Source organism: Pleurodeles waltl, chromosome 9 (genome assembly GCF_031143425.1).
Source record: "Pleurodeles waltl isolate 20211129_DDA chromosome 9, aPleWal1.hap1.20221129, whole genome shotgun sequence".
NCBI classification, from domain to species: Eukaryota; Metazoa; Chordata; class Amphibia; order Caudata; family Salamandridae; genus Pleurodeles; species Pleurodeles waltl.
This window is the reverse complement of record NC_090448.1, coordinates 790907148-790933297: the sequence shown is the minus strand read 5'-3', so window position 1 is coordinate 790933297 and position 26150 is coordinate 790907148. Positions and strand designations below refer to the sequence as shown.

At 43.4% G+C, this 26150-nt stretch overlaps 1 protein-coding gene across 4 annotated transcripts in view; it reads left to right on the top strand.

The window, feature by feature from the left end:
- Window positions 1-525: 525 nt before the first annotated feature.
- Window positions 526-26150, top strand: part of SF1 (splicing factor 1) — a 183723-nt gene continuing 158098 nt past the window's right edge. For 2 of the 4 annotated variants that reach the window (XM_069208007.1, XM_069208009.1), the window contains exons 1-5: window positions 527-1216; window positions 2106-2234; window positions 15046-15121; window positions 18044-18196; window positions 20208-20297. In XM_069208007.1, the coding sequence (XP_069064108.1) occupies window positions 805-1216; window positions 2106-2234; window positions 15046-15121; window positions 18044-18196; window positions 20208-20297 (860 nt within the window). In that variant the 5' untranslated portion in view covers window positions 527-804. Of the gene's footprint in view, window positions 1217-2105; window positions 2235-15045; window positions 15122-18043; window positions 18197-20207; window positions 20298-26150 lie in introns of all 4 variants that reach the window. The other 2 variants (XM_069208008.1, XM_069208010.1) reach the window with 2 other exon arrangements.

The window sequence follows — 26150 nt, the reverse complement described above, 5'->3', positions numbered from 1 at the left end:
GCCGTCCATTTTAGAACGTTGGACTACAAGGTAAAGAAACAAGAAGATGGGCCTTTCTCTTACATTATGAATTCAAAAAACGTTTCCCAGCGATTCTGCGGCGTTAGAAAACACAGGAATAATATAATACATGTTTACAATTATGCAGTAGAGCAATTGTGTTTTTTTCGTCATAGCACGGGAACACTGTGTTAGGTACTTAAAGCGATTATTCAGTATTAAAAGCGAAAAATTAAAATTGAAAGTTTCAATTCAAAACTACCAGCTCTGAGAAAGGGCTCCTAACGCGCAACTTCTACTTTAAATAAGCCAATATGTCCACCACTGCACAACCACATCACCACTGTCTAATCGAGAACGTGCGCGTAGAGGGCCTTGTCGCAATTTCCCCATTTATGGTAAACATAGCCCACGTGACTGGCGTGTTCGCCTCCGCCAATCTTGAGGCACACGAACATCACCAATTCCGAACCCCATTTGGTGACGCACTACATTACGCAGCCCCACCTTACGTTCACAACGGGCGCGAGTCAAACAACTAGTCATGCTATTGGTCAAACACGCTTCGTGGGAGTTGACTGCGCGTCCGCGAGCAACAGAGAGGAAGGTTCCCGAAGCGCGTTCTCGAGACCGTCGCTAATCCTAGTCTTCTTTGGTCGCCGCGCGCCCCCACGGAATCGGCGGTTTGAAAGTTAACGTTTATTCTGCGTGTCTTTCGTAACACCCCGTCCCGGGATTCCTGGTTGTGCGAAAGGCGGAGCCGGCGGCGAGTTAGGGGGAGGTCGCGACGGTTTCTCCAACCTCATGGCGACCGGAGCCAACGCCACACCGATGGGTAAGCTGCACCCTTCCATCGGCGCCAAGCGGGGCTACGAGCAGGGTCTGGCGGGCTTTCAGCCCCCTCTCCCTCAGTCCTCGGCTGCCCCCCTGGCCTACCACCTTATACCTCCCCAGGCCTTCCTCCTGCCGCCCCCACCACCTCCCCCTTTGCCGCAGCCTCAGGCCTCACACTCACACTTGCACCAACCACCGCCTCCTCCCCCCTCCTCTTCGGTTCCGCAGAAGCACCAGGCCCAGCCGCCGCCTTCAAAATCCCAGTCGAGTTCTCGAGCAGCCTTTCAACAGCCCTTCAAGTCTTCGCATCCACAGTCACCGCCGCCACGAGCATCGTCGGGTCGGGCCGCATCACCAGCAGGAGGGGGTGGAGGAGGAGGAGGTGAGTGAGAGCGGACGGCGGGGAGAGGCTTCAGAAGATAGACATTCTAACTGAACTTCTGTTAGTTGTGCGTGAAGGAAGCAGGACGCTTATATTTTGCTCATGTGATGCTTTTGTCATGCATACGTTTTTAAAGAGCTTGTATTTATATTTGTGTTGCGTGCTTTTAATAACATCTGCCGATCCGAGGCTAAAACTATTTTTGTCAATAGGCTCTTGATAGCCTCGCATATTGTTGGGCATTGTTGTCAGATGTACATAGAAAGTATTCACCAGACATATTTACGAACTTTGTCAAAAAAGTATTTATCAACCTTTACGCTCACCTCCCAATAGGAAAACTTGGTATTCTCTAGATCCAGCATTCAATCATATTAGGATATAAGATCAGTGGTAGATGTTCGGGACAGTGTTGGGGTATTGCAGAAGTGGCCACTGTTCGCAGTTTTTGTTTTTGTTTTGGGTTGCTGGCCAGAAATGTAATTTCTGGAATGTTAGAGCAGACCACTATAAAACGAGATGATAGTGCTGGCTCTAACAAAACCAAAAAAAAGGTCGCTTCTCTGGAGCTCGAATTACGAATAAGAGGTTGTGCTCATCTTATGGAACGGCGTGTGTAATTAGTTTCGCCTTATTTCGAGATCTTGAGTTACGGGAATGGTACTTTCGAACTATAGATGAACATTACTCCATCTAACCTTCACTGGTGCTTTTTATGCGTTGGTTTTGGGGGTGGGGGTGCGTTGAGTGTGATAGGCTGAATAGTGGGAACGCCCCTTTCTCTGGTTTATTTGGTTAATTGAGACCGTGCTTATGTGTTGTGTAATGTATAGGTAGCCCTTCACCCATTGCTTGTCTACAGTTAATATAACTTTCGTTTATCCCGCAGCTGATTTCTCCAGGAAGCGTAAGAGAAGCCGCTGGAACAATGATATTGTTGACCAGAAAACCATCATCCCTGGGATGCCCACGGTCATACCGCCGGGTCTTACTCGGGACCAAGAGAGAGCTTATATAGGTAATATATATATTTTTTTCATTCCAGTTCCCTTCGTGTCTGATATTAGAGTTAATTGGTTGGGTTTTCTGTTCATTTTTTTTTTCTGTGTAGTGTCGTCTGCTGGCCGTACCCTTTGACCCGTTTCCTTTCCATGTTGCTTATTGTATTCCAGTCTTCCTGTTTTGTTGACTTATTATAGGAAGCTCACTGTAAGGAAGAGGTTAAATTGAGAAAGCTGTTTAGATGGAAATGTAAAGTTAAGAAATATTTCGGAAAATTGTCCGGGTCGTCAATTTTCGATTAAGTCACAGCTTCTCTGACTTTTTAAATAGAAAACGTGTATTAATAGGAACCTATTAATTCGCATTTGTAGTTGGTTATTCGGTATTTTAGTTTTTTCCCTTGGGTGTGTAAGAAAACATAACAGTAATCCTATTTATGTGAACATTTGGTATATCAAGTAAAATAAACGAAATTTGTACTACAATCCAAACATTTGGGGTTTCTGCTCCACGCTAGGACATATTAAAGGGAAGGTGTGCAGCTAAAGAGATAGTTTGCGCATGGTATTAAATCTGTTTTCGCACCCAATTACGTGTGTAAAGAACGCAAAAACTTTCTTTGGTTCAATCCATGCTTAATACTATTTAGCTTGCGCTGTTTTTCTCCATCAGTTAGCCCAAACTATCCTGATTTGTGATAGGTTCAAAAACTGTTCGCACATTGTTTTATACTTGAAATAATTTTATAGTTTTAGCGGGAAATCTTTTGAATCTCTTAGGAGTTAAAGTTGTTGCGCACAGCTGGTCTGAAAATGTGTGTATTTAAAGTGTAACGCTCTTTCCAGAGAAAACTGAGAATTGCTGTAGAATCTGCACTACAAAACTGTCATGCTTCATTTTTTCCAGCACGATATTGACTAAAACACACCACCTACAAAATGCTTGCCTTTTTGCTCTTAGCAATTCTGATAGAGCATGCACTAGCGTCTCACTTGCAAGACAGTATTCACAAAAGGGGTTTGGAACCTGCCACAATTGCTTACTATTTGTTGGCTTGCATAGCACTCCTATTTGAACCCTTGTAATTGGCCACTGCAGGCAAAGCGCCATTTCTGATCCTTTATGTGGAGCAGGGACCAAGAGCTGCTTCGTTGCACCTTTTGTGCCAGTCCGCTGTGTGTTTTTTTTTTTTTTTTTTTTTTGTTTCTTTTATAAATATAAACGTTTCCAGTTCTCTGCAAACACAAAACAGCACACTTGGGTGTGAAAAGGTGTAATGCAAACACTGGGAAATAGATCTGTACTTACACCAGGCTTCAGGTAAAGCAAACCTTATTTAGTTTTTAAGTGCATGCTGGCATTATTGGAAAATCTGCATTTTCAATATCCGCCCATGAATTATTTTTGAAGGTCAATGTGACTGCAATTTTCTGTCAAATTTTTATTTCCTATAGTTAGCGTTCTTAAAATTTCACAAGTTGTCTTTTCTTGCTCTGTAGGCTCTTGTTTTGTTTTTGCCATGGGCACAGGTCTCTAAAGACGACAGCGATCCGCCACATTTTTTCTTGTTGTGATTTATGAAATGCCTTAACACAAGGTCGTGCTTTACACCACAATCCACCCCACCCTACACCAACCTACCCTGGTGCAATTTTTAGTCTCGTCCTCTCGGGTCCATTCAGATCCACCCTTCTCCAACATAATCATCTAATCCAACTCTTCCCCAATCGACCCTTCTTGAAATAATTGTCTAATCAACCTCACTCCAATCTAATTCACTTTGATCCATCCACCCACTGTAATAGTCCATTCCACCCACATCATTTCAGTCCAAACCACTTCATCCCAATCTGTCATCTTCAATTCAATCTACCCCACTCCAGTCCATCCTGCAGTAATCCAGTCCACCTTGCTCCAATTCACGCGACCTGTCACTCTACACTCTCTCTAATCCCCGCTCCACTCTGTCGCTCTCTACCCCCTCTATTCTACCCTCCTGTCACTCTCTACAGGGGTGTGGAATTTATTAAAATATCTACTTGTCCAGGGGACAGGCAGCTTCTCAAATCTACTTGTCCTGTAAAAAGATCTACTTGTCCCTTTGGTGCCATGTAGTGTGGCGCCAAATTATGGCAGCAATATCATTATGTAAGAGCTCTGATAATAGCCTCTCTGATTATGCCAGGGCTACTACCACAGTATGGCTTGAATACTTGCAGTTTCAATCCCTACTGTAGCAATTTCCTTATTTTGCCACCTTTCTGCAGATCTGCATACTGGGGCTGGAGGAAGCAGTAAGCAATAGTCCCAGGGCTGGAATGCCTTTGAGTCTGCAAACCTACTAACCTGCATGTTTTAAAGATTTTCACCAGCTTCTCTCTAATATTTTCTCATAATAAGAAAGGTTGGACATTTACTCCTGACAATGGCAGAATTAGAACTTCTTCCAGGGTTGGGAAGAAAGTGGCTGGAGGGAAAATGAACTTGCAAATGCTCAATAGATTTTCACATGAGCAAATCTACACATGCATATTTAACCATGCTAAAATACAGTTCACAAATATTTTATAGTGGTACGACATATACCATGGGTGCACTTTTGTGACTTTCTTTAAGAATTTGGGGCCACATGTAGGTAGGTTCAGATTTGCGACCCGCAAATTGCGAGTCAGAGCGACTCGCAATTTGCGAGTCGCAAATCCGAATGTAGGATGGTGTCCCTGACACCATCTGTGATTTGCAAGGGCTTCGCAAATGCCCACCTCGTGAATAATCATGAGGTGGGTCGCAATTTGCAACCCCCTTGCGAATGGCGGTCCTCACTGGGATGGTGGCCTGCTGGAGACAGCAGACCACCATGTCTGTGACTGCTTTTCAATAAAGCAGTTTTTTTTTTTTTTGTAATGCAGCCCGTTTTCCTTAAAGGAAAACGAGATGCATTCCAAAAACGAAAAATGAAACATTGCCTGCTCTGAATTTTTTTTTACAGTGACATTCACAATGGGGAAGGGGTCCCATGGGGACCCCTTCCCTTTTGCGAAAGTGTTAGCACCCATTTGAAATGGGTGCAAACTGCGATTGGTTTGCGCCTGCGTTCGCAAAACATTCCTACATTGCACTGCGAGTCGCAAACAGGAAGGGAACACCCCTTCCTAATTGCGAGGTTTGCCAGGTTACCGAATCGCAAAACTGGGTTTGTGCATCGCAATGTGCTTTTTGCACGTCGCAAACATCGAAAGTCACTGTTTGCGACATGCAAAAAGCTACATACATGTGGGTCTTGGTCCCTAATTAGGTCTGGTGTTAACAAAGACATTTTGTTTTTATTAAACTTCTATTTCTCTCCCTTTCGGCTGGCTTTACTGTGAGTGATCGTATTCTGCTCTTCCACAAGGAGCATATTGGCACACAAAGTAGTTTTGTTCAGTGTCAGGAACTACAGTGGCAATCAGTGACGTAACGAAACTGGAGGGTGCCCATTTGCAATTAACATGGAGGAGCCCCCTCTCCAGACTCACTCAGGGCAGGTGATGTGCTGAAGGGGCCCCCTGGAGGGCGGCTGCGGGGCCTTTGTTATGCCACTGGTGGCAACGTGTGCTTTTAGAGTTCAAAAACGTTTTTTTTTTTTTTTGCCAGTGTTTGTTACAATGTTGAGGGCCTGGTAGCTCCAACAACAATAAAGTGTTACAAAAGCCATGTCAAAACAAGACACGCATTGATGAAACTAAAAGACTTATAAAAATGTCAGATCAGTTGGCTTTGTCAGTGTTTGTTTATTTTCATGCTTCCCATAATCGTGTTGAAAATGGTTACACTGATTTTCCATTAGAAATATTTTTGGGCAATACTAGCATGCATCAAAACATTTTACTAAATGACACTTCATTTGCATCTAATCAGAGAGCATTCTGGGAGCATTATACTTAGCCTCATAGCCTAAACTTTTCAAACATGTGTATACGCGTTTTTTTTTTTTGTACTGGAACCATTGTCAGTAGTGAAGTGTGACCTTAAAACATTTATTTACAGCACTCACCCTAATAATGAAAGTTTTCAAATAATGAACCATAAATACAAGTTCGAACAGCATTATCTTTTGGAAACACATTACCTCAACTGCAGAGAGTTCCACTCTCTGTAAACAGGCAGCCAAAGGGTTTGTGCTGCAGAGGGTTGGGCCTACTTGTCCCAAGGACAAAGTAAACATAAAAAATTGTTGCCCTTGACCCCAAACAAGATGTCCCGGGCGTCGGGCTATAGGAATTCCACATCCCTGTCTCTACCCCTGCTCCACTCTGTCACTCTGCTCTCCCCCCCCCCCCCCCCACTGCTGCATTCTGTCACTCCACACTACAAACATCTATGCTGAACAGCAGCCACACTTGTATACAATATGGCTGAAACACATTTCCAAAGCTAATTAATACCTGTTACGTAGGCAAGACCTGTTGGCTTTGCCAATGCTTGTTATAGATGTAGCAGTTTTCTCAGCAATGACTATTGTAGCGCTCGTGTGCCTGAATATCTACAAAATGTTTTGTTTTATAGATCCAGAGGTATGTCTGATATAGTAGGATATTTACCATAAAAAGATCTTTTTGTAATCAGGAGTCAATAGGTTAACTACACCCTCTGGTGGAGCATGAAGTAAGTTGGCATAAACTCCATTCCTGTTTAGGAAAATACATCCTTAAAAAGAGCCATACTATTTTTTTGCCCACTCTAAAATTGTTAAACCAGTCAAATGCTTTCTTTCTGCTGTTTGGATTGTATTCCAGTGGATATTGAGGGAGGATTCTAATGGTTTTCTCGAGGCTATTGTTATGTTCTTATAAATTCAGTTAAGTTGCACTGTGTTTTAATGCCTTGCAGCTCTTTCTAGACTACGTTCAGTTCTGCATTTAGGGGTGTAAGTAAACTGATTTTGTGAAACCTACTCATAAGACCTACTGGGGTGTGAAATTAAATAAAATATCTACTTGTCACTGGGACAGGTTGCTTCTTAAATCTACTTGTCCTGTAGAAAAGTCTACTTGCCCCTTTGGTTCCTTGTAGTGCAGTGACAAATTATGGCAGCAGTCTCATTGTGTAAGAGCTCTGATAATAGCCTCTCTGACTATGTCATGGCTACTATTATAGTAGGGCTTGAATACTTGTAATTTCAATCCCTACTATAGCAATTTTCCTATTTTGCTACCTTTCTGCAGGACTGGTACATACTGGGGCTGGAGGAAGCAGTAAGCAATAGTTCCAGGGCTGGAATGCCTTTGAGTCTGCAAACCTACTCGCTTGCATGTTTTAAGGATTTTCACCAGCTCTTCTCTAATCCCCCCCCCCCCCCCCCCCCCCCCCATCTTTTCCCATAATGAGAAATGTTGGAAATATACTCCTAACAATGGCAGAACTAGAAATTCTTTCAGAGTTTGGGGGGGAGGGGAGTGCGGGGTGGTTGGAGGGAAGTGAACTTGTAAAGCCCCAATAGATTTTCACAGGAGCAAACCTACACATGCATATTTGCTCATGCTAAAATTCACTTCAGAAATATTTTCTAGGAGTACAGTTTCCTGGTCTACTTCTGTAAGTTGCTGTGAATAAGACATGCATTGGCGAAATCAAGACTAGCAAAAAAAGACAGAATGGTTGGCTTTGACGGTGCTTGTTTATTTTCATGCTCCCCCTAATAATATTGAAAATGCTTACTCTGATCTTCTATTAGGAATATGTTTGGGAATACTAGCATGCATCAAAACATTTTACTAAATGACTCTTCAAAGAAATTGCACCTAAAGTCTTATAGTAGCGAAACGTTTTTTTCCCTATATGCATTGTTTCTGAACATTTTATTTTGAAAGCAAATATAGGGCCTTAGCTATTTTCTGCTATTTCTTACAGTGCTGGTTTTCTGCAAACATTTGCATCTAATCAGAGGGCATTTTGGGAAACTTTTGAAACGTTTACACTTTTTTTTTTTTTCTTCTTTTTCCTTGGGACCACTGTCTTCAGTGCAGTGGGACCTTAAGTTTATTTACAGCACTTACCCTAATAATAAAAGCTTTTCATTAATGAACCGTAAATACAAGTTTGAACAGCATTAATGTTTCGACATGTTACCTCAACTGCAAACGCTTCCCTTCTCTGTAGACTGGCAGGCAAAGGGTTTGTGCTGCAGGTGGTTGGCTCTACTTGTCCCAAGTGCAAAATAAACATAAACTTGTTGTCCTTGGGCCCCAAACAATATGTCCTGGGCATCGGGCAATAGGAATTCCACATCCCTGGTGTAAAGAAATGGCTCCCTGTTGCAGTTACCCCCCCACTTTTTGCCTGATACTGATGCTGACTTGACTGAGAAGTGTGCTGGGACCCTGCTAACCAGGCCCCAGCACCAGTGTTCTTTCACCTAAAATGTACCATTGTCTCCACAATTGGCACAACCCTGGCACCCAGGTAAGTCCCTTGTAACTGGTACCCCTGGTACCAAGGGCCCTGATGCCAGGGAAGGTCTCTAAGGGCTGCAGCATGTCTTATGCCACCCTAGGGGCCCCTCACTCAGCACAGACACACTGCTTGCCAGCTTGTGTGTGCTGGTGGGGAGAAAACAACTAAGTCGACATGGCACTCCCCTCAGGGTGCCATGCAAACCTCACACTGCCTGTGGTATAGATAAGTCACCACTCTAGCAGGCCTCACAGCACTAAGGCGGGGTGCACTATACCACAGGTGAGGGCATAGGTGCATGAGCACTATGCCCCTACAGTGTCTAAGCAAAACCTTAGACATTGTAAGTACAGGGTAGCCATAAGAGTATATGGTCTAGTATACGAACTCCGCCGCTCCATAATGGCTACACTGTATACTGGGAAGTTTGGTATCAAACTTCTCAGAATAATAAACCCACACTGATGCCAGTGTTGGATTTATTACAAAATGCATACAGAGGGCATCTTAGAGATACCCACTGTATTTTACCCAATTGTTCAGTGCAGGACTGACTGGTCTGTGCCAGCCTGCGGCTGAGTGACGAGTTTCTGACCCCATGTGGTGAGAGCCTTTGTGCTCTCTGAGGACAGAAACAAAAGCCTGCTCTGGGTGGAGGTGCCTCACACCTCCCCCCTGCAGGGACTGTAACACCTAGCAGTGAGCCTCAAAGGCTCAGGCTTCGTGTTACAATGCCCCAGGGCACTCCAGCTAGTGGAGATGCCCACCCCCTGGACACAGCCCCCACTTTTGGCTGCAAGTACAGGGGAGATAATGAGAAAAACAAGGAGTCACTGGCCAGTCAGTACAGCCCCTAAGGCAGAGGTCTCCAAACGTTTTAATGCCACGCCCCCCCAGTTGAAAAATAAAAATCTATGGGCCCCCCTCAGAATTTTTCACAATTATTCTATAAACATGGCAATGTTTAAATATGTCTAAACCTACTTAAACATTGCAGTTAAGTACTGTTACCTTTTTAAAACTGCAATAACATGCTTCTGCTTAAAACAAAAGCCTGTTATCTGTATAATATTTATTTTGGCCAGAGTCTGGGCCCCCCCCTGGGATCACTTCAGGCCCCCCTAGGGGGGCCCGCCCCCCAGTTTGAAGACCTCTGCCCTAAGGTGTCCTGAGCTGAGGTGACTCTGACTTTTAGAAATCCTCCATCTTGCAGATGGAGGATTCCCCCAATAGGGATAGGGATGTGCCCCCCTCCCGTCAGGGAGGAGGCACAAAGAGGGTGTAGCCACCCTTAAGGACAGTAGCCATTGGCTAATGCCCTCCCAGACCTAAACACACCCCTAAATTCAGTATTTAGGGGCTCCCCAGAACCTAGGAAACTAGGTTCCTGCAACCTAAGAAGAAGAGGACTGCTAAGCTGAATAACCCTGCAGAGAAAACTGAGACACCAACTGCTTTGGCCCCAGCTCTACCGGCCTGTCTCCCCCCTTCTAAAGACACTGCTCCAGCAATGCTTTCCCCAGGGACCAGCGACCTCTGAATCCTCAGAGGACTGCCCTGCTCTAGAAGGACCAAGAACTCCCGAGGACAGCGGCTCTGTTCACCCAAGACTGCTACTTTGTAACAAAAGAGCAACTATAAAACAACTTGCGTTTCCCGCCGGAAGCGTGAGACTTGCTACTCTGCACCCGACACCCCCGGCTCGACTTGTGGAGAACAAGGGAGGACTCCCTGGCGACTGCGAGACCGTGAGTAGCCAGAGTTGCCCCCCCCCCCTGAGCCCCCACAGCGACGCCTGCAGAGGGAATCCCGAGGCTCCCCGTGACCGCGACTGCCTGCTCCTCAGATCCCGACGCCTGGTAAAGACTCTGCACCCGCAGCCCCCCAGGACCTGAAGGATCCGAACTCCAGTGTAAGAGTGACCCCCAGGAGGCCCTCTCCCTTGCCCAGGTGGTGGCTACCCCGAGGAGCCCATCTCCCCCCCCCCCCCCCCCCCCCACCACCCACCCTTGCCTGCCTGCATCGTTGAAGAGACCCCTTGGTCTCCCATTGCTTTCTACTGAAAACCCGACGCTTGTTTGCACACTGCACCCAGCCGCCCCCGTGCCACTGAGGGTTTACTTTCTGTGTGGACTTGTGTCCCCCCCGGTGCCCTACCAAACCCCCCTGGTCTGCCCTCCGAAGACACGGGTACTTACCTGCTGGCAAACTGGAACCGGGGCACCCCCTTCTCCATTGAAGCCTATGCGTTTTGGGCACCACTTTGACCTTTGCACCTGACCGGCCCTGAGCTGCTGGTGTGGTAACTTTGGGGTTGCTCTGAACCTCCAACGGTGGGCTACCTTGGACCCAAACTTGAACCCCGTAGGTGGTTTACTTACCTGCAAAAACTAACAAACTCTTACTCCCCCCAGGAACTGTTGAAAATTGCACTGTCTAGTTTTAAAATAGCTGTATGTGATTTATGTGAAAAGTATATATGTTATTTTGCTAATTCAAAGTTCCTAAAGTACCTACCTGCAATACCTTTCATTTAAAGTATTACATGTAAATCTTGAACCTGTGGTTCTTAAAATAAACTAAGAAAATATATTTTTCTATACAAAAACCTATTGGCCTGGAATTGTCTGAGTGTGTGTTCCTCATTTATTGCTTGTGTGTGTACAACAAATGCTTAACACTACTCCTTTGATAAGCCTACTGCTCGACCACACTACCACAAAATAGAGCATTAGTATTCTCTTTTTGCCACTATCTTACCTCTAAGGGGAACCCTTGGACTCTGTGCATACTATTCCTTACTTTGAAATAGTGCATACAGAGCCAACTTCCTACACCTGGACTTTGTTTCCTATTGCTTTCGTAAGGCTTGTTTTAAAAAATTAACTTTTTCAGCTAGCTTAGCAACCTGTCAGAGCAGTTAAGTCTATATCTCTCTATGTATATATATATATGTGTGTGTGTATGTGTGTGTGTGTGTGTATATATATATATATATATATATATATATATATATATATATATATATATATATATATATATATATATATCTCTTCTAAGTCTAGATTTTTCAAAGGCACCTCTGTTATGGAATACAGTGCTGGAGGCTGACACTGTTTTAGTTTCCGTTGCACCGAGTTCTCCTGACAGCGGTCTATAAGAAATTACAGCCCCTGATATTTGGGTGGATATTTTTGAAGGTTTACATTAGAAAAGAGCTCACGTCCGTTTCTGTAGGAATGTATCGCTTCAGGTTGGGAGTTGGATGTGTTGGCAGTCAAATGATAGTACCAGCGTGCAATTGTTTCTGAAGATAAGTTGACCCTGGCAGGCCAGTACTTTAGGGTTTGAGCGCTCAAAAGTGGGCGTTGTTTCTGGTCGATTATACTAGCACCCAGGAGTTACTGTCATTCTATTGTGTCCTAGAGGGCAAGTGCTGGAACGCTGTCTACAGAAGTTGAGTTAATGAGACTGACGCAGCCAACTTCCAGACTCCCACAGCCCGTTTAATATTACGTATTTTATACATGTTTGTGTTCATTTTGTCGCTTTTTATTCATAATCTCTAGCCTTTTATAACTGGTCTCAAGGACCCTTATTCTATTTTAAGGGAGTATAACAATCATCAATTGTACTCTGATTTATAACGTACCTGCTTTTTAAAAAAAAAAAAAAATGTTAAGTCTTCTGTTTGACTGTATGTTGCCAATGTGCCTCTTGAGGTACTCGAAACCTCAATTATTCTGTCTATTTTTACCCCTCAAAAGAAAAAAATGCTAACTAGTCTCAGTTGCATTTCCTGGTTAGTACATTGCGTCCTCAATTTATCAGTGATCTGAAAACTAACAGTTTTCTTTCTATGGGTGTCCAGGCATACCATTTTGTGTATCCAGTTTTGAGTGAGGTTTCCTCTAGAGCGATAGCCACCTTTTTTGGGTATTGGTACATGCTCTAATCCTGGTTTATTTTGCACTTCTACCAAACTCCGAGAACTTGGTCTAACAGTGGTTCCAATACGCATTTAGTCTTTAGTCTATGCAGGTTCTGCCATTCGTGCATCAAATGGTGTAATTGCTTTTATCCATGATTTATCACCACAGATTTCTTTGGTACACATGTCATTCAGCATTGGGTTTAGTTTCAAACTATTAATTCTGCCTTGCCCGTTTTCAATTCCTAACGGCGCCTGGTGAAAATATAAACTCCTTGGGTACTTATATCAGAATTAAGTTCCTGGCCTTCCATGGTTCATATTTTAGGAAACTCTGTAAACAGACGACCATCCTACTACAAAGGCAGAGCTGTAAAAGACTGAGTGGTTTTTATAGAAAAACCTGAAACCACATGCCTTACAACACTCGAGCCTTTAAACACAATGGTTGGTTAAAAATTAAATATTTAAAATGTACTTATTTTTTTTAGTTTACGCGGTTTAGTCTAAAAAAACTGCCTATCCATTCGCTTGCTCCATTTGTCTCTACTGCAACTCTGCCTTTACGTTCATTGTTCTTCTAACGCCCAAGGGGAGGTGGAGCCCACCTGCAAAATATCGCTGGACTGAGGGCCACGGCCGTTGTCAGTTTTGAACATGTGCAACCAAGCATAAATAACTATTAGTTACACTTTTATTTTTATAAAAATAAGCACCGTTTTTATTTTGTTTAAATACGTTTGTATGTATAGGAGTAATAAAAAATAAAATAAAAAAAATGTCTTGTGTAAATGCTTACTCGGACTGAATCAGAACAACTCGACTTGCCTGTCTTAGGTACGTACCCTTTCCTATTGTGCTGCATATTCCCACAGTTAGTGCAGAGGAGTTACACACATCTTAAGGAACATTGGTCTCTAGGTGACGTGCTTGACTTAAATTCCCTTCTTGATAATTCATGTATAAAACATTTTCTAATATGAGGCCTTAGTGTCTCCAATGTAAGAGCAAGTTACCTAAGTAATTCCTGTTCTGAAAAGTCTTTTTGTCTTGCTTTTTCTTATATTGTCTTAATGTATTCACATTGTTTGACCATGAAGGACTTGTTTATGCTTGTGGATTAGGAAAAGAATTATGCTGAACTACTCCCTCACACTGTAATATTTCTCTTTCCATGCTCAGTTCGCTATAGAATTTAACCAGTATATCACAATTGCGTGTGCTGTAGAGGTCTAGTGTGCTAAGTGGACATGAGTTCCTACAGCGAGTTACTTAACTTTCCCCTTTAAATAGGGGGCCAAAACCCAGCCACAGCTGAATTTGTTTGTTTGAAAGCGACCTAAAAGAACTGGGTCATTCAACTGTAGCATGCATTACTTTAAAGATGGCAGTCATTCCTCCATGAAATTAAATTTTTCGTTATCAAGGCGTGTAGCTAAACTGCAGAAAAACGAATGCCCAAGTGAGATCAGTCTTGCTTTTACCTGTGTTTAGGAATTAACCTTTTGAAAATAACTCATTGAATTGTCCCCATCGTTATAAAAATACTGGATTGACACTGAATGCATGCTATTGCAGTTTAAAGCCCACCTCTTCTGTGCTTTGCCAGTAAATATTGGTACTGCCCAACAACCGCAAATAAATAGTCCAGGGAGGTTTATAAATGGAAAGGGCAGATTTCATCCCATTCCAACAAACTAGATCACATCTCTCCCCTAAATCCCCTCATTAATAACACGTTCAGAGGGGTTAGCAGATCTCAAAGCACTTTTGCTGCTCTAGAAACAAGTGAAAAACACTATTTGCAGTATGTGGCAAGAGCGCTAAATGATTTGACTCCAGTGAGTCCTATTTGGTTGTCCTTGCACATATTTGTAACTGGTTTTGAAAAGGAGTTCAGTTATGATTGGACGTGCTTCGAATACTATGAGTATACCATCCCCTCGAAGGTAACTTACCCATTTATCTTCAACATTACTTTTTTAATGTGAACTTATGTAATGTGGAATTGGTTCTAAGAAACCATCAAACTACATCATGATTCGAGATGATTGTAATGTGTAAACAGTTTTTATTTACCCTGTAGCATCATTGCTGCAGGGAGTCTTTACATTTATAGACACCTGTCTTGTGCTTTGCTTAAGAGCTTGCTCTGTAGTTTGTGATTGTTTTTCTAGTTTATTAAAATATGTAGCACCGAGCACTGATTCCTTTTCAAATTAACACGTTTGTTTACCTTATTGGCTTTATGACTTTAATTGGCCCTGTTTTTCTCATGCATTGTTTTGTTTCCTCTTGGCGTACGACTGGTGCTCTGTGGAGAGTTGTTCTCCAGGTGCACACTTACCGGCCGTTCCTTGCATATTCTCCAGTTCTTCATGATTTAATGTGAAGTTGAAATGATTGTGGTAACATTGTCTTTTTCCATCCTTTTTTTCTTTCCTAACCTGGTTTCTTCCAGTACAACTGCAGATTGAAGACCTGACTCGTAAACTGCGCACAGGAGACCTGGGGATCCCCCCTAACCCTGAGGACAGGTTGGGATACAAGTTTTAACCAGCTGACAGTAACACTTTTATCTTTTTTTAATACCTTTTTTGATGGAATCATGTCAGATCAGTAAGGAATCTCAGGATTTTGGACAGCTTTAGTGTGGGGATCTGGAGAATAAAGAGTGTATGTCAGTCTTTTTTCTGAAACTTTGTACTTCTGAGCCACTCAAGGAAGATCTTTGCTAGTTAAACTGAAGCTGGCACATGGCACTACTTAATATGTTTGTTTTCACTGCACATGACTCTTAGGTGGCTACAAAATTCATCATGTTTGAGACTTTATTGCATAGTATTTATTTTGGATTTGCTGCTTCTGTAGGAGTAGACTGAATACCTTGATCTTGAACACCAAACATAGCTGTGCTCTAGTGACTTCAAAAAAAAAAAAAAATACTTAAACAATGTACTTAACCGTGCATTCCTTCAAATTATAATTTGTCATTTGGGGTGCTGTCCTAAATATATTAAGAGTTTTGAGGTAATTATTGTGCAACTTGGTTTCACTTGGCTTTCTTAAACTTGTAGCTGTTTATTGTGATTTCCCTCCCTTTTATTACTACTTAACTCTTGATAGTTGAATCAGAACTTTTTTTTGACTGAGGAAGACATTTAATGTTACCCATATTAGCAAAATTAGTGGCTTAAATTTGGTAAAAAAATTCAGAAATGTGTAACCGATGTTTGGTTAAATATCTTCAGTGTGCGACGTGCATTAATAAATGAAACCTTGTCTGTCACCTTCCTCTCAAGCAGTGTAAACTAGAAGTCCTTTGCATACTCGTGTTGGAAAAAGTAGACCCGTACAGTCTTTATAGACTTGTAAATAGCCATGTTTTGAGAATTACAACTTTTATTTAAGAGGGTCCTTTTTGTGTTTGTCTATAGTCTGGTCTCCGTTTTGTTCCCAGGGTTGTTTACTATACTTTAAAAATACACAAAGATTAGTGGTCAAAACCCTAGACATTCAGTAAGCTGTATTGCCTTTGATTATCCCTAGTGGAAGAAAACAGCAGATGCTAATGAATTGATATTTGACTCTAAAGTGTATTGCTGAAAACAGCCTCCATAGTGTCTTGTCAGATTTGGTACAGCCAAATAGGACAGATTCTGTTAAGTTTTTGAAGTGGTTGAGTGCCTATTGAGTTTAGCCTTTAAGTTAATAACACACATTTCAAAGTGTAGTTTCTAAAAATACCAGTGCTGATGCACTTCAGTTCAGTTTGCCATTTTAAGCTAGGGTGGAATTCATTTTAACTTCAAATGTTTTCTTGAGTGCTTACTCTTCTTAGTAAGATATGTAACAATTTGTGTCAATATAAACTCAATATTATGATGCATTTTTCCCCTATGTGTGCTAGCGTCTGTTTTAACATATGCATTTCCATTACTGTTTCTAGGTTACTGGGTGAATTTGGCAGTTTAGTTATTTCCATTGGTGGGTTGTCCCAGGATAAAAGTGGCTTGGATTTCTCAGCAAAAGTCCTGTGAATTGGAGGCATTGTTTAACATGATGCATTCTCCCTATTACTGTACGTCAGAAAACATTCAGAATTTGCAGATTTAAATCTGGGATAACTAGTGGGTGTGATGACATCCCGACCTGCAATCAGACGAAAAAGATTGATGGCTTACCGTTTTTTTTTTTCTTTTTTTATGCAACAATTTCTCCTGGTTGGTAGAACCATGTCAGAGGACATCATTTTAAATACTACTATGCTGTAGTGGTTGGGGAATGTCACACAAGCACTTTTTTTTTTTTTCTCTTTCATTTAAAACATTAACCACTTCCTCCTTCACTTTGTATTTTAATTGTTGGAAGGTATGTAGATGGTGGTAGAGGTCACACCAAAGACACTAGGGATATAAACATAGGTTTTGATTACCGCTGTTGAGGCTTTGGTTTAAACATTGAACATGTAAAGTGTAATTCTCAACCAACATAATCAAACTTTACTTTTCTTCCTTTTGTTGAATTGATGTGAACCCAGATAACACTTCCTCTCCAGCCAGCAAAAGGTTATTTAGCCCAAAAGAGGATGTAGGTTCCATAATCTTTCAGGATGTTATTTGATAACCTGATGTGGGTAACCTCTTCCATTCTTGCAGCTTGGTCAAATTACCCTGAATGTCAAAACGTTTCTTTAACTTGTCAATTTTAGCAGTGTTCTAATCATTTTATTTTTCTTACCGCAAAATGACTGTGGTAACTCAACTGACCATTGTTTTACTTTTAGCTGTTAACTTTTCATAGTAACGAAACAATGAACATTTGATCCTGTTTCGAAAGCAGTTGCTCCCCTCTGCACTTGGTGTCTAGAATGTGGGGGCAGCCAAGGGTTTTGCCTGGAAGGTTTACAGTACTTAACCTCTTCCTTTAAAACAAGTTCCTACCCCTGGTTTTGAGAGCAAGTTGAACCTTCGATACCGATGCTGCTGTCACAGTGGAGGAGAGGATAGCCGAGCTGAAGTTCTTGGTCATCATTTTTGGGATGGTGCAACATTGCTGCAATTGCAGAGTGCCAGCTCCTTAAATTGTTTTTCTATTTTTTAATTAAATTAATCCATTATGTTTTTTCAATTCTCTGAATCAGCTGTGATGGGGAAATGCATTCCTTATCTTGATGCACTGTTGATTTTTATCAGTATGCCTATACATTAGGTCAGTTTAAACTGTTTCTACTGTGACAGTTAAGCGATTTTCAAATTATCACCTACTTAGGATTGAACATGCCCCGGCAGATTCTTTTTTCCACTACGCTGCTGGGCTTAAATATATCAGTTGTTCAGGCAGGGTATTGTAGCATGAGTTTGAGCTCCTCTGTCATTGTCTTCATTGGTATGCGGGGAGAGGTGGCTTAATGCAACCGTCAAACAAGTGAGTAGTAAATACCATGTTGTTTTCTACAGGTCTCCATCTCCAGAGCCAATCTACAATAGCGAGGGGAAACGATTGAATACTCGTGAGTTTCGAACACGGAAAAAACTGGAGGAAGAAAGACATAATCTGATCACAGAAATGGTGGCCCTTAATCCAGATTTCAAACCGCCTGCAGATTACAAGTAAGAATATGTCAACAGTTTATGATTAGTCTTCTCACCCACCATGGATTAAAAAAAGTAAAAAAAGCAGGTCTAGTTGGAGGGGAAAAAAAGCAAATGTCAGGAAGGACAGTGAGTTTTCATGACCTGTGAACCTTAAACATAAACACCCATTTGCAATGCAATGGGTCTCGCATTTGCTCGAGTTAGAGGTATTAGCTTTGTAAACTCCTAACCGGACTCTTCTTGCCACACAAATTGAAAATGAAAAGTAAAAGTTTCACATAAGCAAGAAAATTCACAGCGCCATGCCAGGCTCGGCAATAAGTGTGAAGATACACATAAAAGGAAAAAAGTTTGCTCGCAGTCAAACTTATCAGCAAAAGTCCACTTCGCATTTAAAGGGGCGATGGCCAAGGTGGTAACAAAGCCTCCCCGTGGAGGGACAAATGTAAACCATTTACCAGTGTCAAAGGATTTTTAAAAAGGAAAGCCCACAAACGAGTGATAGTGAAGTGGGTATTGTTAAAAGCTGAGATACATACCAACACGTCGGAAAAGCAGTGCTTGTGCGCTGCTGTGCTCAACCTAAAAAGTTATTAGACCCCCGATTGAATAACTTGAATAATCCACTCAGCCTAACTAAAATGTACTCTACCCATAAATTGGTCTCCGATTGTGTGATTCTAGGCAAATATTCTATTTTACAGAGCAGCCTTTTTCATTCTCCCATATGAGAGCAACTTAAAATGTGAGTTCACTGTTTCCGCTGTACAAGAAAAACTTGCTGGTTTTATTAAATAGACTAAACATTTGCTCCGCGTATACTAAGAATATAGCCCACATATAGGGTGTTATGCATGATCCCTGGGGACTTAGTTTACTAATAGTATTGCTATCACGGTAGGGGTGTTTCTCTGTTCATGTTTAAATGCTCACTTTTAGTAAATATATTAACTAAAGCATGATGTGGGTAGTGCACTGTCATTTACAGACAGGAAACTTCCCATTGCAATGGCCAAACACTTTCCCACCAACTTGCAGCCTAACTGATAAAACTACGCAGTGTATAAATAGTAGTCTGTGAAAAGTGGGTTTCATAAAACATTTATAATATGTACATCACCAAGTAGCGTTCGGATTTGTCTTCATCATATAGAATTTTTTTAAATCACACGGGTAAGAATGGGCTTTTGCAACTACTGAAATACATTTTGAAATGGTTGTACAGTTGACTTATTAGCTGTTTAAATGTGTGTTATGACAAACCTGACACCCTTAAGCCTTTAATTCTTTTGCAGGTCAGGCAGTTTACTTCACAAAAACCTGCAACTTGACAGTCACAGAAGTAAACTGACCTTTGACCTTTATCTCCGAACTTGGAGCAATTGTGTTGAGATGAGATAACAAGATTTTAAAGCATCTTTATTGTGCTTCACTTTGAGTTAATACAACACCTGTACTTGTTCAACTTGCCAGAATGGACCAGTAGGTCCTTAAATGTACCTCAACCTGGTAAAATCGTAGTTGCCATAGGGAGGGGGTGAGTAGATTTCTTGAGGACTGGTTCACATATGAACTCTGTAGAATTAAGAGCTAAGAATTGTTTCGGGGAGAGCAGCAACCTGGATGGGAAAGTAGTGCAGAATATTTTTTGTCAAAGAAAATACTTTTTAGGCCTGTTTGAAACTTCATTAGGAAAGGAAACTTGAAGTAATTGGGAGGAAGTTTATTCCATTCCCTAGCTGTTGCCACAGAGAGAGCCCAATCTCCCAAATATGCTTTGGGAAGATTATAATAATGCAGTGACCAGTCCTGGTGGCATGATGTAATGCAGTATTTTTTTTTTTTTTTCAAGAGCCTGCTATGCAAAAGTCTGCTATGTGCACCTCCTGGAGGTTTGAGGGGAAAGTGGCCTAGTCAGCCAGACTCAATTTGTTACAAGAATCCCGGTCTGTGCTCAGTTTTGGCAGAATCACATTTTAAAAAGGAAGAAATTATATAGGCGGTTTTGTAAATATTTTGTTTTTAGACCTCCAGCAACGCGAGTGAGTGACAAGGTGATGATTCCACAAGACGAATACCCAGAAATAAACTTTGTCGGACTTCTCATTGGACCAAGGTGAGCTGCAATCTGTTTAGCCAATTGTCCTGTTTGTGAACACTTTTGTTAAATATTTTGATTGCTTTGTTCACAGCACAATTGATTTGTATAGCGCATTTTTTTTTTTTGTGGTCAATCAGACTTTTTTTTTGGGGGGGGGGTCATTTTTACTCGTTATCTTAAAGTCTAGATAGATCATATCAAGGTGAGAATATTATTCTATATCGTTTGTCCCCTGCAAAGATATGGGTGGTTAATGGTGGGGCTTTGGAATCTTAGTGTTTTCGAAAGCATCCTCACCCACAAGTACCACACATGGTGTGCTTATCGGATTCTCATCCACTACATCTACTGTGGGTGGGTTCAACACCATTTGTAAGCGGATCACTTACTATAACGTAGTTTTAATTAAAATTGTGAGTTTCTCTAATCTATTTATTATGAGTGCTTTTGGCAAGGTTAAAAACAGGTTCATATAATGCTGCTATTACTGTGTCTTATGACTCAAAACCAGAGGTCAACATGTTCCAGCCCTAGTTATTGCCCCTTGAGGGGGGGGGAGATCATTGGACTTTCTTCAAGAATGATCTCTTATCCCTAACCTGTTTTGTTTTTTGAAATATGATGGCCTGAATTTAGCAGCTATATATGTGTATGCCTTAAGGAAGAAACATGTTCTTAACAACCAGAACCCATAAAGACAATTTTCCAATCCCTGGAAACATTTTATAAACTGCGATTAGAATTCAAATTTATTGGGCTAAAACATTTACAAGACGCAAAGGTAGTTAAAATTATGTGAGCCTCATTAAAGAGGAACTTGATGTCACTTAAAGGCAGCAGGTTGCCGCAGCATAATTTTTCATTTATTTAATTTGTTTTGCCTATTGCGCTTCAACTTCTTTGTATGTGTTTGTCAGTTTTCTTTTGCTGTGTTTTAACTTCCCATAGGGGTCTTTTTCCCCACCACAGGTGTCTGCTCTGCTCCTCTGAAGTCCATGTTGAATTTTTTATATATATATGTATGTGTATGTATATATATGTATGTATGTTCGATGGCATGTGTAGCTGCAGATACACATGCTGTGCACATCCCGCCATCCGGTGTTGGGCTCGGAGTGTTAAAAGTTGTTTTTCTTCGAAGAAGTCTTTTCGAGTCACGAGACCGAGGGACTCCTTCCATTGCGCATTGGCGTAGACTCCATCTTAGATTGTGTTTTTTTCCGCCATCGGGTTCGGACGTGTTCCTTTTTGCTCCGTGTTTCGGGTCAGAAAGTTAGTTAGAATCTCGGAAAAATCGTCTGTATTGTTTGCGTTCGGTATCGGGTTAGTCACAACAGATCGACACCGACTTTGGAAGAGCTTCGGTGGTCCTTCAGGTTTTTTTTCGATTCCCCTGTCGGGGCCTGGTCGGCCCGGCCACGTGTCTCTTCAAGGCTGATGGAACGGACCCCATTCCGCTTCTGCCCAAAATGCCATAACAAGTATCCATATACAGATCAGCATCTGGTCTGTAACTTGTGTTTGTCGCCGGAACACAAGGAAGATACTTGTGAAGCCTGTCGAGCGTTTCGGTCCAGGAAGACACTAAGACCGAAGAGCAAGGAGACTGCAAATGGTGTCGGCGCCGACAGGACAAGAGCGTTTCGAGGAGGAGGAAGAAACATTCTCCATCCAGGAATCGGACTCGGATGAGATCGATCCTGGAGAAACGCCGAAAACCGTGAGTAAGACGTCGAAACGCAAAACTCACGAAAAAACCACTAAAGCCCAGGGGACGCCACCGCCAACAGGCCATGGCTTAACCCGAAAAATAGGTGACCGATCATCGGCACCGAAAAAGGGCACGCTGGTGGCGAAGATAGCGGCACCGAAATGGGTCGGCACCGAGAGACCACGACGCCGAAAGTAAAGGTTTCATCAGAACCGAAAAAAGCAGCCGAAAAGGTTTCGATACCGAAAACATCCGGCCTCGGAACCGAAAACAAGTTCCTACACTGAGGAACAAGGACTGTCCACACAAATGAAGACACATAGATTTGGACAGGAATGGGAAACAAGAGCCAGACTATACACAAAGAAGGCTCCATATCCAAAAAGAAACGGGGAAGATCAGTACTCTCCCTCCGATTAAAATGAAACGCAAACTTGCCTTCCAAGAAAAAGACAAGCAGCCACAGGCAAAGGTGGCTAAACAAGTAACCCCGCCACCATCTCCACAATGCTCTCCGCAACCATCACCGGTAGCCACTCCACCAATGATGCAATCCCCAACTGTAGGAAGTTGGCTCTGTATGTGCTATTTCAAAGTAAGGAATAGCATGCACAGAGTCCAAGGGTTCCCCTTAGAGGTAAAATAGTGGTAAAAAGAGATAATACTAATGCTCTATTTTGTGGTAGTGTGGTCGAGCAGTAGGCTTATCCAAGGAGTAGTGTTAAGCATTTGTTGTACATACACATAGACAATAAATGAGGTACACACACTCAGAGACAAATCCAGCCAATAGGTTTTGTATAGAAAAATATCTTTTCTTAGTTTATTTTAAGAACCACAGGTTCAAATTTAACATGTAATATCTTGTTTGAAAGGTATTGCAGGTAAGTACATTAGGAACTTTGAATTATTTCAATTGCATGTATACTTTTCAAGTTATTCACAAATAGCTATTTTAAAAGTGGACACTTAGTGCAATTTTCAGAGTTCCTGGGGGGAGGTAAGTATTTGTTAGTTTTACCAGGTAAGTAAGACACTTACAGGGTTCAGTTCTTGGTCCAAGGTAGCCCACCGTTGGGGGTTCAGAGCAACCCCAAAGTTACCACACCAGCAGCTCGGGCCGGTCAGGTGCAGAGTTCAAAGTGGTGCCCAAAACGCATAGGCTCCAATGGAGAGAAGGGGGTGCCCCGGTTCCAGTCTGCCAGCAGGTAAGTACCCGCGTCTTCGGGGGGCAGACCAGGGAGGTTTTGTAGGGCACCGGGGGGGACACAAGCCCACACAGAAATTTCACCCTCAGCGGCGCGGGGGCGGCCGGGTGCAGTGTTAGAACAAGCGTCTGGTTCGCAATGGAAGTCAATGAGAGATCAAGGGATCTCTTCAGCGCTGCAGGCAGGCAAGGGGGGGCTTCCTCGGGGAAACCTCCACTTGGGCAAGGGAGAGGGACTCCTGGGGGTCACTTCTCCAGTGAAAGTCCGGTCCTTCAGGTCCTGGGGGCTGCGGGTGCAGGGTCTTTTCCAGGCGTCGGGACTTAGGTTTCAGAGAGTCGCGGTCAGGGGAAGCCTCGGGATTCCCTCTGCAGGCGGCGCTGTGGGGGCTCAGGGGGGACAGGTTTTGGTACTCAGTCGTAGAGTAGTCCGGGGGTCCTCCCTGAGGTGTTGGTTCTCCACCAGCCCAGTCGGGGTCGCCGGGTGCAGTGTTGCAAGTCTCACGCTTCTTGCGGGGAGATTGCAGGGTTCTTTAAAGCTGCTCCTTTGGATAAAGTTGCAGTCTTTTTGGAGCAGGTCCGCTGTCCTCGGGAGTTTCTTGTCGTCGAAGCAGGGCAGTCCTCAGAGGATTCAGAGGTCGCTGGTCCCTTTGGAAGGCGTCGCTGGAGCAGAGTTCTTTGGAAGGCAGGAGACAGGCCGGTGAGTTTCTGGAGCCAAGGCAGTGGTTGTCTTCTGGTCTTCCACTGCAGGGGTTTTCAGCTAGGCAGTCCTTGTTGTTGCAGGAATCTAGTTTCTAGGTTCAGGGAGAGCCCTTAAATACTAAATTTAAGGGCGTGTTTAGGTCTGGGGGGTTAGTAGCCAATGGCTACTAGCCCTGAGGGTGGGTACACCCTCTTTGTGCCTCCTCCCAAGGGGAGGGGGTCACATTCCTATCCCTATTGGGGGAATCCTCCTTCTTCAAGATGGAGGATTTCTAAAAGTCATAGGCACCTCAGCTCAGGACACCTTAGGGGCTGTCCTGACTGGCCAGTGACGACTCCTTGTTTTTCTCATTATCTCTCCTGGACTTGCCGCCAAAAGTGGGGGCTGGGTCCAGGAGGCGGGCATCTCCACTAGCTGGAGTGCCCTGGGGCATTGTAACACGAAGCTTGAGCCTTTGAAGCTCACTGCTAGGTGTTACAGTTCCTGCAGGGGGGAGGTGTGAAGCACCTCCACCCAGAGCAGGCTTTGTTTCTGTCCTCAGAGAGCACAAAGGCTCTCACCGCATGAGGTCTGCAGGGGTTTTCAGCTAGGCAGTCCTTCTTCTTGTAGTTGCAGGAATCTAGTTTCTAGGTTTAGGGAGAGCCCTTAAATACTAAATTTAAGGGCGTGTTTAGGTCTGGGGCGTTAGTAGCCAATGGCTACTAGCCCTGAGGGTGAGTACACCCTCTTTGTGCCTCCTCCCAAGGGGAGGGGGTCACATCCCTAATCCTATTGGGGGAATCCTCCATCTGCAAGATGGAGGATTTCTAAAAGTTAGTCACCTCAGCTCAGGACACCTTAGGGGCTGTACTGACTGGCCAGTGACTCCTTGTTGTTTTCTTTGTTCCCTCCAGCCTTGCCGCCAAAAGTGGGGGCCGTGGCCGGAGGGGGCGGGCAACTCCACTAAGCTGGAGTGCCCTGCTGGGCTGTTACAAAGGGGTGAGCCTTTGAGGCTCACCGCCAGGTGTTACAGCTCCTGCCTGGGGGAGGTGTTAGCATCTCCACCCAGTGCAGGCTTTGTTACTGGCCTCAGAGTGACAAAGGCACTCTCCTCATGGGGCCAGCAACATGTCTCTAGTGTGGCAGGCTGCTGGAAACAGTCAGCCTACACAGATAGTCGGTTAAGTTTCAGGGGGCACCTCTAAGGTGCCCTCTGTGGTGTATTTTAAAATAAAATGTACACTGGCATCAGTGTGCATTTATTGTGCTGAGAAGTTTGATACCAAACTTCCCAGTTTTCAGTGTAGCCATTATGGTGCTGTGGAGTTCGTGTAAAACAGACTCCCAGACCATATACTCTTATGGCTACCCTGCACTTACAATGTCTAAGGTTTTGCTTAGACACTGTAGGGGCACAGTGCTCATGCACTGGTACCCTCACCTATGGTATAGTGCACCCTGCCTTAGGGCTGTAAGGCCTGCTAGAGGGGTGTCTTACCTATACTGCATAGGCAGTGAGAGGCTGGCATTGCACCCTGAGGGGAGTGCCATGTCGACTTACTCATTTTGTTCTCACTAGCACACACAAGCTGGTAAGCAGTGTGTCTGTGCTGAGTGAGGGGTCTCTTAGGGTGGCATAATACATGCTGCAGCCCTTAGAGACCTTCCCTGGCATCAGGGCCCTTGGTACCAGAGGTACCAGTTACAAGGGACTTATCTGGATGCCAGGGTGTGCCAATTGTGGAATCAAAAGTACAGGTTAGGGAAAGAACACTGGTGCTGGGGCCTGGTTAGCAGGCCTCAGCACACTTTCAATTCAAAACATAGCATCAGCAAAGGCAAAAAGTCAGGGGGTAACCATGCCAAGGAGGCATTTCCTTACACCAACTCATACAGGAATGAGTCAAGATGACCCTGACGCATGGGACCTTTATGACGCACCAGTGTCAGATAATAGCCCTGAATGTTATCCAGCTAGACCGTCGCCACCAGAAGATAGTACAGCCTACGCACAGGTGGTGTCGAGAGCAGCGGCATTTCATAATGTCAGTCTGCAAGCTGAGCCCATTGAAGACGACTTTCTTTTTAACACACTGTCGTCCACACACAGCCAGTATCAAAGTCTTCCTATGCTACCCGGAATGCTAAAACACTCCAAACAAGTATTTGAAGAGCCTGTAAAAGGAAGGGCCATTACTCCAAGAGTGGAGAAAAAATATAAACCGCCACCAACAGACCCCGTGTACATCACACAACAGCTAACACCGGACT